Source organism: Gracilinanus agilis, chromosome 1, assembly GCF_016433145.1.
Source record: "Gracilinanus agilis isolate LMUSP501 chromosome 1, AgileGrace, whole genome shotgun sequence".
NCBI lineage: Eukaryota > Metazoa > Chordata > Mammalia > Didelphimorphia > Didelphidae > Gracilinanus > Gracilinanus agilis.
This window is the reverse complement of record NC_058130.1, coordinates 642,613,630-642,627,270: the sequence shown is the minus strand read 5'-3', so window position 1 is coordinate 642,627,270 and position 13,641 is coordinate 642,613,630. Positions and strand designations below refer to the sequence as shown.

General features: G+C 35.1%; 1 protein-coding gene across 1 annotated transcript in view; it reads left to right on the top strand.

The window, feature by feature from the left end:
- Positions 1-13,641, top strand: part of UBR5 (ubiquitin protein ligase E3 component n-recognin 5) — a 179,179-nt gene that overhangs the window by 71,003 nt on the left and 94,535 nt on the right. The window contains exon 9 of the mRNA XM_044684009.1: positions 1,056-1,249. Within this exon, the coding sequence (XP_044539944.1) occupies positions 1,056-1,249 (194 nt within the window). The remainder of the gene's footprint in view (positions 1-1,055; positions 1,250-13,641) is intronic.

The window sequence follows — 13,641 nt, the reverse complement described above, 5'->3', positions numbered from 1 at the left end:
GACCCTTGCAAAGCTTGAAAAGCAGTATTTATTTTGTTTTATTTTTAAGAGAAAATGATGATGACTTTATGTGTAGTATCAATATGTAATACCTCTTGGTTTTAGTCAGTATATACATAATGGCTAAAGTACAATCATGTGCATGTTCAGATGTTCGACATTTGACATAATGCCTTCTAAATCCCTCCTTTTTTTCCCTTTCCTAAGGTTATTTATAAGACGTTACTACGAATTGTTTCTAATCCTTATTTTCCATGCATAGTTGACTCTGGGAAAGTTAGTTTTGATTACCTCAATTAAAAAAATATCTGCATGAGCGAACTGCAGAGTACTGGCTTTAGACAGTTTGTAGGCCAATTGGAGGGGAAGCAGTTTGGTAAGGAACTCTTTCCTACAAGGATCCTTTTTAAAACTTGTTTGGCTCTTTGAAACTTTTTAATTTGAACTATTAAATATTTCTTAATTATTTAAACACTTTTATAAATCCAGTCCTATAAAATACTAAAGAAAGGGGTTGGATTATCAAAGTTTTACATAAACTTCACATAATTTGATTTGTCTTAACTTTTTCAGATTAGGTTTTTTTGTGCAGCTTTATTTTATTACTAGAGACTCTCTAATAAACACTCTTTTTTGACTTGCATAAATGTATCTAACAGAAGTTGAAGTTTTGACTTATTAGACAAGTTTGCCATTAGGCTCATAAATATTTTAGTAAAATTTCTTAGTATAATGTTCACAATCTTTGAACCTTAATTTTTAAAAAGCCAATAAAAAAGCATTGTGTTTTTTAAAACATAAGTTGGTTTGCTAAAACTCTTTTGCCCTTCCAGAATTTTTAATTTGCCACTTATAGCAACTTTTGGTACATCTATTTGAAAGGCTTAATACTTTGAATGTTGCATGTCAGACTTCTGAGACCTAAATCTATATTAAATTTTTGTCAGTAGATAAACTGCTGTTAGTTGCATCCTGAAGGGTCTTTACTAGAGAGTGGCTTACTTTTATCCCACTGGTGTGACCCAATTGCATACCAGTTCTCCTTCTTCCCTTAGAGAGAGACTCTGAGCTGTTGCGTGAACGTGAATCCGTTTTACGTTTGCGTGAGCGAAGGTGGCTTGATGGAGCCTCATTTGATAATGAAAGGGGCTCTACAAGCAAGGAAGGCGAACCAAACTTGGATAAGAAGAATACACCTGTGCAAAGCCCAGTATCACTAGGAGAAGATTTGCAGTGGTGGCCAGATAAGGTATTGAAATTTTCCTATATTTGTCATAGAATACTAAGTTACATTTATTTTTCTGCAGGTTTTTTTGTTTGATTATAAAAATATTTTTAAAATGAATGAGGACCACATTGATGTAACTTTTTTCCTACATATTTGTATCACACTTCTTGTTCTATTCATTAATCAATCAATAAACATTTATTAATCTCCTGTTACGTGTCAGGCATTGAGTTAAGTGCGGGGGGTATAAAAGGAATTCCTGCCCTTAAGGAGCTAGCAATCTAATGGAGGAGACTATGAGCAAATAAATACATACAAAACAAGCAATACAGAGGATAAATAGGAAGTAATTTGAATATGGAAGGCACTATAATTAAGAGTGGTTCAGAAAGGCTTCTTGTAAAAGATGAGATTTTTTTTGTTGGCATATTAAGGAAACCACTAGGCTGAGATGAAGAGGGAGAGAAACTCAGGCTTGGAGGACAGCCCTCTGAGAAAATGCCCTCTGACAGATAAGAGTGTCTCATTGTGAGATAACAGTGTCTTATTGTGGAATACCCAGGAGACCAGTTTCACTAAATTGAGGTCTATGTTATGGAGAGTAAGTTGTAAGAAGATTGGAAAGGGAGGAACTGCCTAGGTTGTGAAGGGTTTTGAGTATCAGAAGATTTTGTATTTGATTTTTGGAGGTGATAAGTAAGTACTGCAGTTTATTAAGTGGGATAGTGACATGCTCTGACCTGTACTTAAGGAAAATTACTTTAGTAGCCAAATGGAGGAAGGGTCAGAATGAGGAAGAGACTTGAAATTGGCAGACCTTCATGTTGTTTACTGTAATACAAGACTGTTGGAGTAATATAGGAGTGAGGGACTGCTTCAGAGTGGGGTATATTTGAGACATGTTTCAAAGCTCAAATTAACAGCCCTTGATAACAGCTTGGATATTGGGGGGTTCGAGATGGTGAAGAGTTGATCCCTAGGTTGTGAGCCTGAAAGATGGATGATGGTTTTATCTTCTACAAAAAAGAAGCTGAGAGTGGGAGAAGGCTTAAAGGAAAAGATTATGACTTTTGTTTTGTACTTAATTAAATTTAAGATGTCTATTAGACATTCAGTTTAAGATTTCTGAAAGGCAGTTGGAGAATTGAGATTGGAGATCAGCAGAGATTTTGGGGGAAGGCTAGGTATATTTGAGAATCATTCACAATAAGATTATAATTAAATCCATGAGAGATAATGAGATTGCTAAGTAAAAGGTGTTTGAGGGAAAAGAGAAGAGGACCTTGGACAAAATCCTGAGGTACACCTATGGTTAAAAGATGTGATATAGAGGAGGATTTAGCAAAGGAAATGAGGTATAGTCAGCTAAGTGGGAGAGAAACCAGGAGATAGTGATGTCTGGAAAATTTAATGAGGAAAGGATGATCAGCAGTGTCAGAAGCTATAGAGAAGAGGTCAGAGAATAAGAATTTTAAAAAATCATTGGATTTGACAACCAAGACATTGACAACTTTGGAGCAAGTTTTGGTGGAATGATAAGATCAGAAGCATATTGTAAAGGGAGAGGGACCTATTTTTGATGGCCTTTTTGAGGAGTTTAAAACTACAAAGGGCAAAGGAGATTTAGGGCAAGAATTAGTGAGGATGGAAGGGTAAATTTGAATTAGGTTATTTTAATTATTTTTTTTTCAGCATAGATGAGACATGGGCATGTTTGTAGGCAGGGAAGGAGTCAGCAGGCAAGGTGAAATTGAAAATAAGTGATGTGGGGATGACCAAGGATGTAGTCTTTTGGAGCAGCCTGGAAGGAGTGCTGTTCACTTGAGTATATAGAGGAATGAGTCTTGGTAAGGAGTAGGACAGCCTCATCATGAGGTGATGGAGGATAGAGTGGCAGAAGGTATATAAGTGATAGAAGAGGACAAAAGTGGCATTCCTGTTGAATGGATTTAAATTTTTCTATAAAATATGAGACAAGGTTCCCAGCTGAGAGAGTGAGGAATGAAGAGTTATGGGAAGTTTTAGGAAGGACAAAAAGATTTGCAAGAACCATTGTAGAAAGTGGGATAATGAATTGATAAAGGAACTCTAGTAGGATTATCTAGCTGCAGTGAAGGCCCAGTTCAAGTTGTATAACAGATTTGTAGAGGGTCCAGTCAGAACAGGTGTATGATTTTTCTCCACCTTTAGCAGTGTATGTGTAGGAGAATGGTGAGAGTGTTTCCAACCTGAGCCTTGACTGGGTATAATTAGTGATATGATATGGGGCCTAGAGAATCAAAGGAGGAAGATATGTAGAATTCAATTGGTTAACTAGGGGGTCATGATGGGGAAAAGAGGAGAGAGCGGCTAGTACAAGGAAGATGGCCTAGAAGAAAGTTTTAGGGTTCAGGGATCAAGGGTTTCAAGTTAAGGATGTGGAAGCATGATGTTTTGTAAGGAATGATGAAGATGAAAAACCAATCGATTTTGAACAAATAAGGAAATTTTTGGAATTCTTGAACATGGAGGTTGGTATGTTTGTGGGTGGTGATAAGGTTAAGTATTTTTGTGTGTGACTGGAAGAGTAGGTCATGATTAAGTTGAAATGAGGGCAGCAGTTGAGGAAAAGAGAAGTCATTGAGGAAGGAAGGGAAGCGACCCAGGAGTCTGTAGACAACAGCTACCAGGATTTCGATATGAATAGTATGAGACTCAAAGGGAGAGTAGATATTGAATCACAGAGATAGGGGTAGAACTTGAACATGGCAAGAGGGAGGAAGGAGTATTCTAACTCCCCTGCCTTTACCAGTGATTGTCTCTACCAGAGTGAAGGTATAGCTATTATTTGAAAGGGTGGCCAGGGTGACTGTCATCAAGAGGAAACCAGATTTTAGTAAGAACTAGTAGATGGAAGGAGTGGGAGAAGAAAAAATGAAAAGAATTATGTTTTGTATGGAACAGGCATTCCAAAAATTAGAGTGGAAGGTCTGGGTGGAGTTAAGTTAAAACTTTGGGATAAAAAGATTCAGGGAAATCAGAATGAGGATTTGGCTGGTAGGGGATTGAAATAGGGTTTGAAGGATGATCTAAAGGAGTTTAGAGTTCCTGGGATTTGAAAGATATGACCAAATGCGAATGGAAGGTGTCACTCCTGTACCCTCAGAGGGCAGGTACCATTAGCAGATTAGAAATCTGAAATCAAAGGGAAGATTGCTTTTTTTTTTTTGCACCAGATGTTCTCCACATCCCACTTAGGATATGGTGCTAGGAACAGGAGGTAGAGTTTGCCTTATGCTCACACAGATGGAAAAGTATTTGCTTTGTGACAGATGGAAGGCACTTGGCCTGCAGTGGCACTTATGGATTTCCTTCAGGGCTTGTACTGTACCCAGGAGGCAGTGCAAGATATATGGCCCAGAATGTGGTGTGAGGTCCTCAGAGGTCTTCTCATCTCAAGAGACTGGTGATGACATGGCAGTAGGAAGTGGTAGACTCCATGTCCAGGGGAATGTCTTTTGACAAATGTGATTGCATTTTCTGGCAAACAATGTTTTTGTTAGCCATTCTGATTGGAATGAGTAAGTGAAATATTAAATTATGTTGAGCCTTATTTTTTGATCTAGAGAAGAATGATTTAATTGATGATTGGCTAGTGGTGGTTAATTCATCCACATCTTGTATGTCATCTCCTTAAGAAATCATTCTTCAACTTGGATACTATGTGGAATCACCTTTAAAATAATGGTGAATTTAAGTCTGCATGCATTCACCTCATTTGAATCTAGTGAACAGGGGCTGTCAAAATTATTCATTTTCATGGTATGTATTCAATTTTGAGATATGAGTCCTTTTTGAGTGAAGAGAGGCTTGATGGGAACATTTAATTGAATTTTTAAAAATTTTTTGTGTTCAACAAGCCAACAGAATGGGATACTAGGGCCACACACTAAAGCAATGGGAATGAGAAGCTAGCTCTATAAATCTGAAGCTTTCATTGGTTTCAGATCTATATTTGTCTGCAAATGCCTTGAAATGTGGTAATTCAGTGCCCTAACTAGAGGAAGGAATAAAATAAAGCCCATGCAGAAGACTTGCATTAGAAGAGTAATCTTTATAGCCAAGTTCTGAGGAGGGAGTTACAGCTCTCCAAATCTGCATTCAGATGCAACAAAAGCCCTATTTCTGACTTGGAGGAGAGAGAGACTTTGGGGGGGGGGGAGCAGGGCTGTGGAGAGGATGATTGGTGCAATTAGGGTTACCTTTTTGCCACTGCTTCAAGATTCATATTCCAGGATTTTAGAGCACAGTAATTGGTTAAAGGCAATAACAGTAATGATAATAATCCATTTAAAATTTTTTCCAAAGAGGTTCAGACCTTTTAGCAGATTGCCAGCAGGGTACGTGAGATGAAAAAAGTCAAGAACTACTGCTCTAAATCCTCAATTTTGTGTCCTTCATTATAAACTTGGTTTAAAAACAAATACATGTTTTGTTATAGCTGCTTTTTGTTTTTATTTCAATTTTTAACTTCCTTATGCATCACATCCTGGGCTCTGTAATGTTAGAAGTCCAAATGACATGGACTTCTTTGTAATTCCTTGCATAAGACACTACATTTCCTGACCTTGTGAGTTTTTCTGTCTGTCCCCCATACCTGGAATGCTCTCCTAATCCCTGTCTCCTTATCTCACTAGTTTCCTTTAAGCCCTAGCTTATGTCCTACCTTTTGTAAGAAGTATTTCTCAATACCTCTCAATGAGAATGCCTTTCCTCTGAGATTATCTTCAATTTATCCTGTATATAGCTTGTTTGTATATAGTTGTTCTAATGTTGTCTCCACCATTAGATTGTGAGCCCCTTGATAATAGGGATCACATTTTTGCCTTTATATTTCCAATACTTAACAACATTGCCTGACACATAGTAGATAATTTGTTAGTTGCTTAATGACTAATTGAGAGCTTTGGATTATCACATGTCAACCCCTTCTGTTTTTTTTTTTTCAGTGAAACTATTTGTCATGAATAGATGGAGGGTGTCTCTAGGCTTGAAGTCTTCAATCCTCTTTTTTTTGACTTTATTTTTTTTTTTAACTCTTACCTTCTGTCTTAGAATCAATACTAGTATTGATTCTAAGGCAGAAGAGTGGTAAGGGCTAGGCAATGGGGATTAAGTGATTTACCCAGGGTCACACAGCTAGGAAATGTCAGATGTCAAATTTGAACTCAGGACCTCCTGTTCTCTGGGGCTAGTCTTCAATCCACTGAGCCATCCAGCTGCCCCCATTTTCTATTCATATTAAAAAGATATAGACCATTTTTTATATTCCTAATTATATTTCAAAATCACTGAATATTGTTTTAAAATGAAGCATTCTTTGTAGAATTTCTCTCCTTCATCCTACACTAAAATATATAAGCTGCAACAATCATCCTGATGTTTTTGTGGATACCAATTTGTTGCTTTGGGGAGTACAATCTAAGCAACTTCACCAGTTCTTTTAGTTTATCCCAACATTAGTTATAATATCCTTACTTTATTTTGAGAACAGGAAATGAATGTTAGTGCTAGAGGGAGATAAAATTTCACCTCATACTTTTAATATCTCTGTTATCTTTATAAGCCACATGAGGAGCTACAAGACAGCTAGCCCTTTCAGGTGTAATTTCTCTTTTTTGTTAAACGGAGATAATAATTGCATTTAATTCACTATGTTATCATGATATAAACTTATGTGAAAACTTAAAAGTGTCATATCAGCTGTCCTCATTATCACTACCATGTGTATCATCCTTATTTTAGAATGTGATTATAATTGATTTCTTCCAGTGGCATATCTACATATTGGTCATTAGACAAATTAGTTCCTCTAGGCCTCAATTCTCTATACATTGGCCTCTACTCCAGTATGTCCTACATGCTAATTAGGAGAAAAGCTAACTCCTTTGTTTACTTATATAGCAGATAAAATGATGCAGAGTCAAGAAGTTCTGATTTCTCTTCTGACCTCTAATGCTTATTGGCTGTGTGACACTGGGAAACACATAACTTCTGTCTGCCTATGTTTCCTTATCTGAAAAATAGAGATAATAATAGGACCTACCTTCTAGGCCTGGAGCAAGGTTAATGAGATAATATTTTTAAAGTATTATGTAAAATATTTATTTCGATCTTTCACAACATGAACGCAACCTCTATTTTCAGCCTCATTGCACATTATTCCTCTACCTGTACTCTTCAGCTTTTTCTCTGTTCATCACACTGAACTTTTCATTTTCCCTTTCATTTTTTGGTACCAGTTAACTCCCATGCCTGCAATATCTGCAATATGCTCCTTTCCTTACCTTCAATTCATGGAATATCCTCATTTTCCATTAAGACTTAGCATAGGCACCACCCTTCCAAACTCTCTTGTTTATACTATCTATATCTATACTTGTATATCTATCATGTATATATTTATTCAATCCACATATACTTGAATATATGCTTTTCTTCCTTATTAGAATATAAAATCCTTGGGTATAAGGATTTATTTATTGTATTTGTTTCTTCAACTTCTAGCACGATGTTTGGCACATTGTTCAGTTATTTCAATCTTGTGTGACTCTTCATTGACCTCATTTGAGGTTTTATTGGCAAAGATATGGGAGTGGTTTGCTATTTCCTTCTCTAGCTCATTTTGTAGATGAGGAAACTGAGGCAAACAGGGTGAAAGTGACTTTTCCAGAGTCACACAGTATCTGAACTTGGGGAGATGTCTTCCTGACTTCAGATCTGGCACTATCCACTCACTGTGCCATCTCTTAAGGGGAAACATACCCAAGTTTGTAGGAGACAACCCCTCCCCCCCAAGAGGAGACTCAAAACTCCATTCAGTCCATATTATGAAAGAATTTCATTTAAAGACGAGGTCTTTAAGGTAGTATAATAGCCTAGGCTAGTGAAATGGCCTAGGGGATAATAAAATAGCTTCAAGGCTAGGGGAATCTCCTCTCCTGGCCTTTTCTTTCTCCCATGCTGGGAGTAGCCCAGGCTGTAGATCCGGATTTGCATGTTTTTTGAGGGTCTCAGGGCTTTTTTCCCCCTGTTTCAGGGAAATCTCCACTTTTTCCCACAATGGCCCACCCCTGGGCATTATGTATTATTGGCTGGAAACCTGGGTAAATGGAATAGCTACAGAAAGTACAGTCCAGGTAGAGATGTGTTTTGGGGTTTGACATGATTGGTGAACTTGAGGACACCAGAAGGGAATAAGGAGCATGTACAGTCCTTAGTGTGGATGTCCCATGTTTTCCCCATTGTTCCACCTGCTATCATTTGTCGTAGGAAAATTCTGGCTATTCTTCTGGAATGCCTTCAAAGATGGGAACATAGGGAGGATATAGTACAGTAGATGACCACTTTAGGTGATTAATATTGCCTAACAGTTCAGAACTAAGGTAAATTCAGAACAATATAAGCTATTAATAATATACAACAGTAGAAAGCTGATGTGCTGGTATATAGAACAGAACAGTACAGAACCATTATGAGTGATTAATAATACAAAATGGTTAACTGATTAATAATGTAGACTTTGTACTTTAAGTTTAATTATCACCAACTGGTGAGAAATACTTGATTTCAGTGCATGGGGGTCCCACTTCTATCCCTGCCCACTTCCCCAGCTTGTTAATCTGGTGATGTCATGGTTAGAATAGTACCAGTGAAGTTAGTATTTATAAGAGGTCTAAAAACTTCTTAGCATCTTGTGTCTCCTTTGTTCTTTGGTTATTGGTTTGGTTGCTTTGTGACTGAAGAAGTATCAAGTAGATTTCTGGTGCTTATGCTCTTGGTACTTAGGCAAGTTCATACAAAGCAGATGATTTTTTAAAAATGAATGCAAAACAGGGGGCAGCTGGATGGCTCAGTGGATTGAGAGCCAGGCCTAGAGACGGGAGGTCCTGGGTTCAAATCCAACCTCAGACACTTCCCAGCTGTGTGACCCTGGGCAGGTCACTTAACCCCCATTGCCTAGCCCTATAACAAATAAAAAAAAAATTAATACAGAAGGATATATATAAAAAGATACTAGGGTTTAAAAAAAAATTTAAAAAAAAATGAATGCAAAACAGTTCCATATTGGTCATTGTTGTAAGAGCACACTCATACAAAACCAAAATTTCCAAATAAAACCATAAATACACTGCTGTGAAAGAACTCCAACAACTGTTTCTCTGGAGGTGGATAGTATTCCCCGTCTTTCAGCATTGTCCCAGATCATTGCATTGTTGATAGTAGCCAAGTTTTCACAGATAATGGTTGTACAGTATTGCTTTTATTGTGTATAATGATCTCCTGGTTCTACTTATTTTTCTCTGCTTCAATTTCTGCAGATTTCTCCAGCTTTTTCTGCTTAAGATTTCTTACAGTGCACACAGTAGAACTCCATTACCAACATGTGCCACAATTTGTTCAACCATTCCCCAAATGATGGACATCCCCTCAATTTCCAATTCTTTACCACCACAAAAAAAAAAAAAAGCTGCTATAAATGTTTTTGTACATGTAGGTCCTTTCCCCCTTTTTAAAATCTCTTTGGGATACAGACCCAGTATTAAAGTATCAAAATTTTATAGCCCTTTGGGCATAGTTCCAAATTGCCCTCCAGATTGGTTGGATCAGCTCACAACTCCACCAACAATGCATTAGTGTCACAAATTTGCCACATCCCCTTTAACATTTAATGTTTTCCTTTGCTGTCATATTGACCAATATGATAGGTATGAGGTGGTACCTTAGCATTGTTTTAATTTGCATTTCTCTAATCAAGAGTTAGAATATTTTTTCATAGGATTATTGATGGCTTTGATTTTTTTCATCTGAAAGATGATATTTTTTTTTATTTTTTTCTAGTGAAGTCTTTTGTTTTATCACCATAATTTCTCCTAGTGTTACTCTGTGCTTCTGTCCAGAGTACTATTCTAGAAAAGGAATACTATTTTTAAAGTCAAAAAAAAAAGAGAGAGAGAAAAATTTAGCAAATAATCAATACATTGAAAAACTCTGAAAATATAGCACACTTGTGGACCTTTTAGTTCTGCAAAAGGTTGTGTTGAGAGAATCTTCTCATTTCTTTGGAGCCATAATTGTTCTTTATAATATTGCAATATTCACTTCTTTTATCATGCTTTTCATTTACATTGTTTTAGTAACTGTTTTTTTTTTTTTTTTTTTGGTTCTGTTCTTAAACCTTCACTCATCAGTTTTGTGTAAGGTCTTTTCATGCTTCTCTGTATTCATCACATTTGTCATTTTCTACAGCTGAACAATAAATATCCCATTACATTTATATACTACAAACTCTAGCTTTTCTCCAATTAACTACTTTGCTATCACAAATAAGTGGTACGCTAAATAAATATTTTGATGTATATGGGGACTTTCACTGGCTTCCTTGGCATATAACTCTAATAGTGAAATTTCAGTCAGAGTATGGGCATTTTAGTCACTTAATTGGCGTAATTTTAAATTACTTTATAAAATGATTGTATCAATTTATAGCTTTACCAACATTACACTAGTGTAGTGTGCCTATCTTCCCTTGATCATGCCAAGATTTTTTGTTCCTATTTTCTATCTGTCTTTGCCATAGGTAGGATGAGAGTTAAAGCTTCAAGGATTGTTTTGATTTGTATTGGTTCTCATTGTTATTTGGAACATTGTTTCATACAGTTATTATAAGTCTGTAGATTTTTGTTGCTTTCCTATATTTATTGTCATTTCTTACAGAACAGTAATAGTACATTACATTTATTATCTACCACAGTTTTTTTAGCCTTTCCCTAATTGATGAGCATCTAATTGGTATCTAGTGGGGTGTGTGTGTGTGTGTGTGTGTGTACTTCTTTCTATATCCTGGATATATTTGACTCTTATTAGAATAATTTGATAGAAACATCTTTTCCCATTAGACTATTTCCTTCTTAACCGATATGTATATGTACCTATCATCTCACAAGTCCTCCAACATGAACTTTGCCTATTTGTCACTTTTTCCAATTTTCATATTTAAAATTTCAGGGTTGTTTTAATTCGTATTTCTCATTTTTAGTAATCTTGAGCATTATTTCATGAGTTTGTCAAAATTTTTTATGTCTTTTTTGGAGAATTGTTTATTTGGCCTCTTTGACCTCATTTATTGGGGCATTGCTCTTAGTCTTGTGTCTATTTGCTCATAGTTTATATAACTTGGATATCAAACCATTATCAGAGAAATTGACAAATAATTTTTCTTATTCAATAACTTCTTTTCCAAGGTGTGTTATTTTTGACTCTACAAAAAGCTTTTCAATTTATGTAATCAATTATCTATTTTATCATTTCTAGTTGCTTATATACCTGGCTTGATTAAGAATCCCTCTTCTCCACATAGTTGTGAGAAGTATGTAATCTCCTTTATATACTTATTCATAGTATGATCTTTAATATTAATCTTGCATCCATTTAAAATGTATCATGGAATCTGGCTAAGTCTTGTTTCTATCAAACAATTTTCCTAGCAGTTTTTATCAAATATGGAATTCTCAATTTTGATGGCTTGTTTTATAATATAGTTTAAGGAATGAGAGTGCTATTGTATCTTTGTCCTTACAGCTTTTTATTATTAATTTTAACAGATGGATTTGGCTGTTTTTTAACCTATCATTCTTTTTTTAATAATTTTATGTAGAATTAAAATTATAAATTAGCGTGGGCATAGCATTTTTATTTCTATTTTATTGGCAAAGCCTCACCATAAATATTTTTTCAAGTATTGTAAATTATTTTTAATTTAAGGAGCACTTTGTAATTGAATCTATGCAGATATCTTGTTTTTTTAGATTTTTATCTATATATTTTATATAGTTGTCATATTAAGTGAGATTTACCTATTATTGCCTCTTAGATTTTATTGTTCTATGTAAATACTATAGTTTTCAATTTTGCTAAAGCTATTCATTTTCTCATTTAGTATTTTTACTAATTCTCTAAGATTTCCTGAGGAAATCAGTTTCATCAACAAATAAAACTTCCTTCAACTTCTATAATTCTTTTACGTTCAAAGCATATAATGAGGTAGTAGCGTCTAATAATACTTTTTAATTATAAGTTAAACATCTCCAAAACTAGAGAGAAGAGTAACATGGCTGTAAGTGTGCTGCTAAGAAAGAAGGGATGAAGGCAGAGTTAGTGAGAATCAAATTTCCTTAAAGTAAATTAAACTAAAATAATTGGAGAGTCAAAACTATCCTCATGGGGTTGGGAAACAATAATTCTTTGAAAGAAGAAAAATAATATCAAGTGAAGGAAAACAAATATAACTCATTTTACTTATGAATAATCAAAGTAATCCCCTAAAATAGATTGAGTAAAACAAAAACACAATTCCATTGTTTGCCACCTAAAGAAACATGAAAGAGCATACAAAGGATTAAAATCAAGGGCTAGAACAAAATTTACTATGCATTAGGTGAATTAAAAAAAAAAAACCAAGAGATATAATCATGCTCTTAAACAAAGCAAAACCAAACATTTACAATGTAAAAAGGGACAAACCAATATCAATATTAAATTTACGTGTTCCTATATCTTAGTTTCTCAATTTACAAAGGAGAAGCATTCATTGCAAAAAAACATAGTAGTAGTTTAATAGTGGCAGAACATTTTATATTTTTTCATTTTAAAAAAATTAAAGAGTTCCAAATTCTATCCCTTTTAAGCCTTCCCAATTTATTGAGAAGGCAAGCAGTGTGATATCAATTATAAATGTAGTCATGTAAAACACATTTCAATATTAACCACTTCACCTACCCAACCCCCCAAAAAAGAGCAGGCAAGAAAAATATATATGTTTCAGCCTGCAGAGTTCGTCACTTCTCTCTCTGGAGCTGTATAGCTTTTTTAATCAAGAGTCTTATAATAATCTTTGATCATTGTATTGACCAGCTAAGCTTTTCACAGTTGATAATCTTTAAAATATTGCTCTTATTATATATACGACATTCTCCTGTTGCTGCTCACTTCATTTTGTATCAGTTCATATGTTTTTAGGTTTTTCTTAAACCATCCCCCCATGCCATTTCTTATAACAGAGTAGTATTACATCATTATCATATACCACAGGTGGTTCAGCCATTTTCCATTTCATAGACACCCTCAGTTTCCAATTCTATGCCAGTTCAAAAAGACCTACCGTAAATTTTTTGTACATGTAGATCCTTTTCTTTGATCTCTTTAAGATAAAGATGTAATAGTATATTGCTGGGTCAAAGGATGTGCACAGTTTGTTAGCTTTTTGGTACAGTTCCAAATTGTTCTCCAGAGTAGTTGATGTTCTTCTCATAGGGACAAATCTAACAAAAAGATAAATAAAAGAGAAAATATAAAATTGAACATTTAGAGAAGCT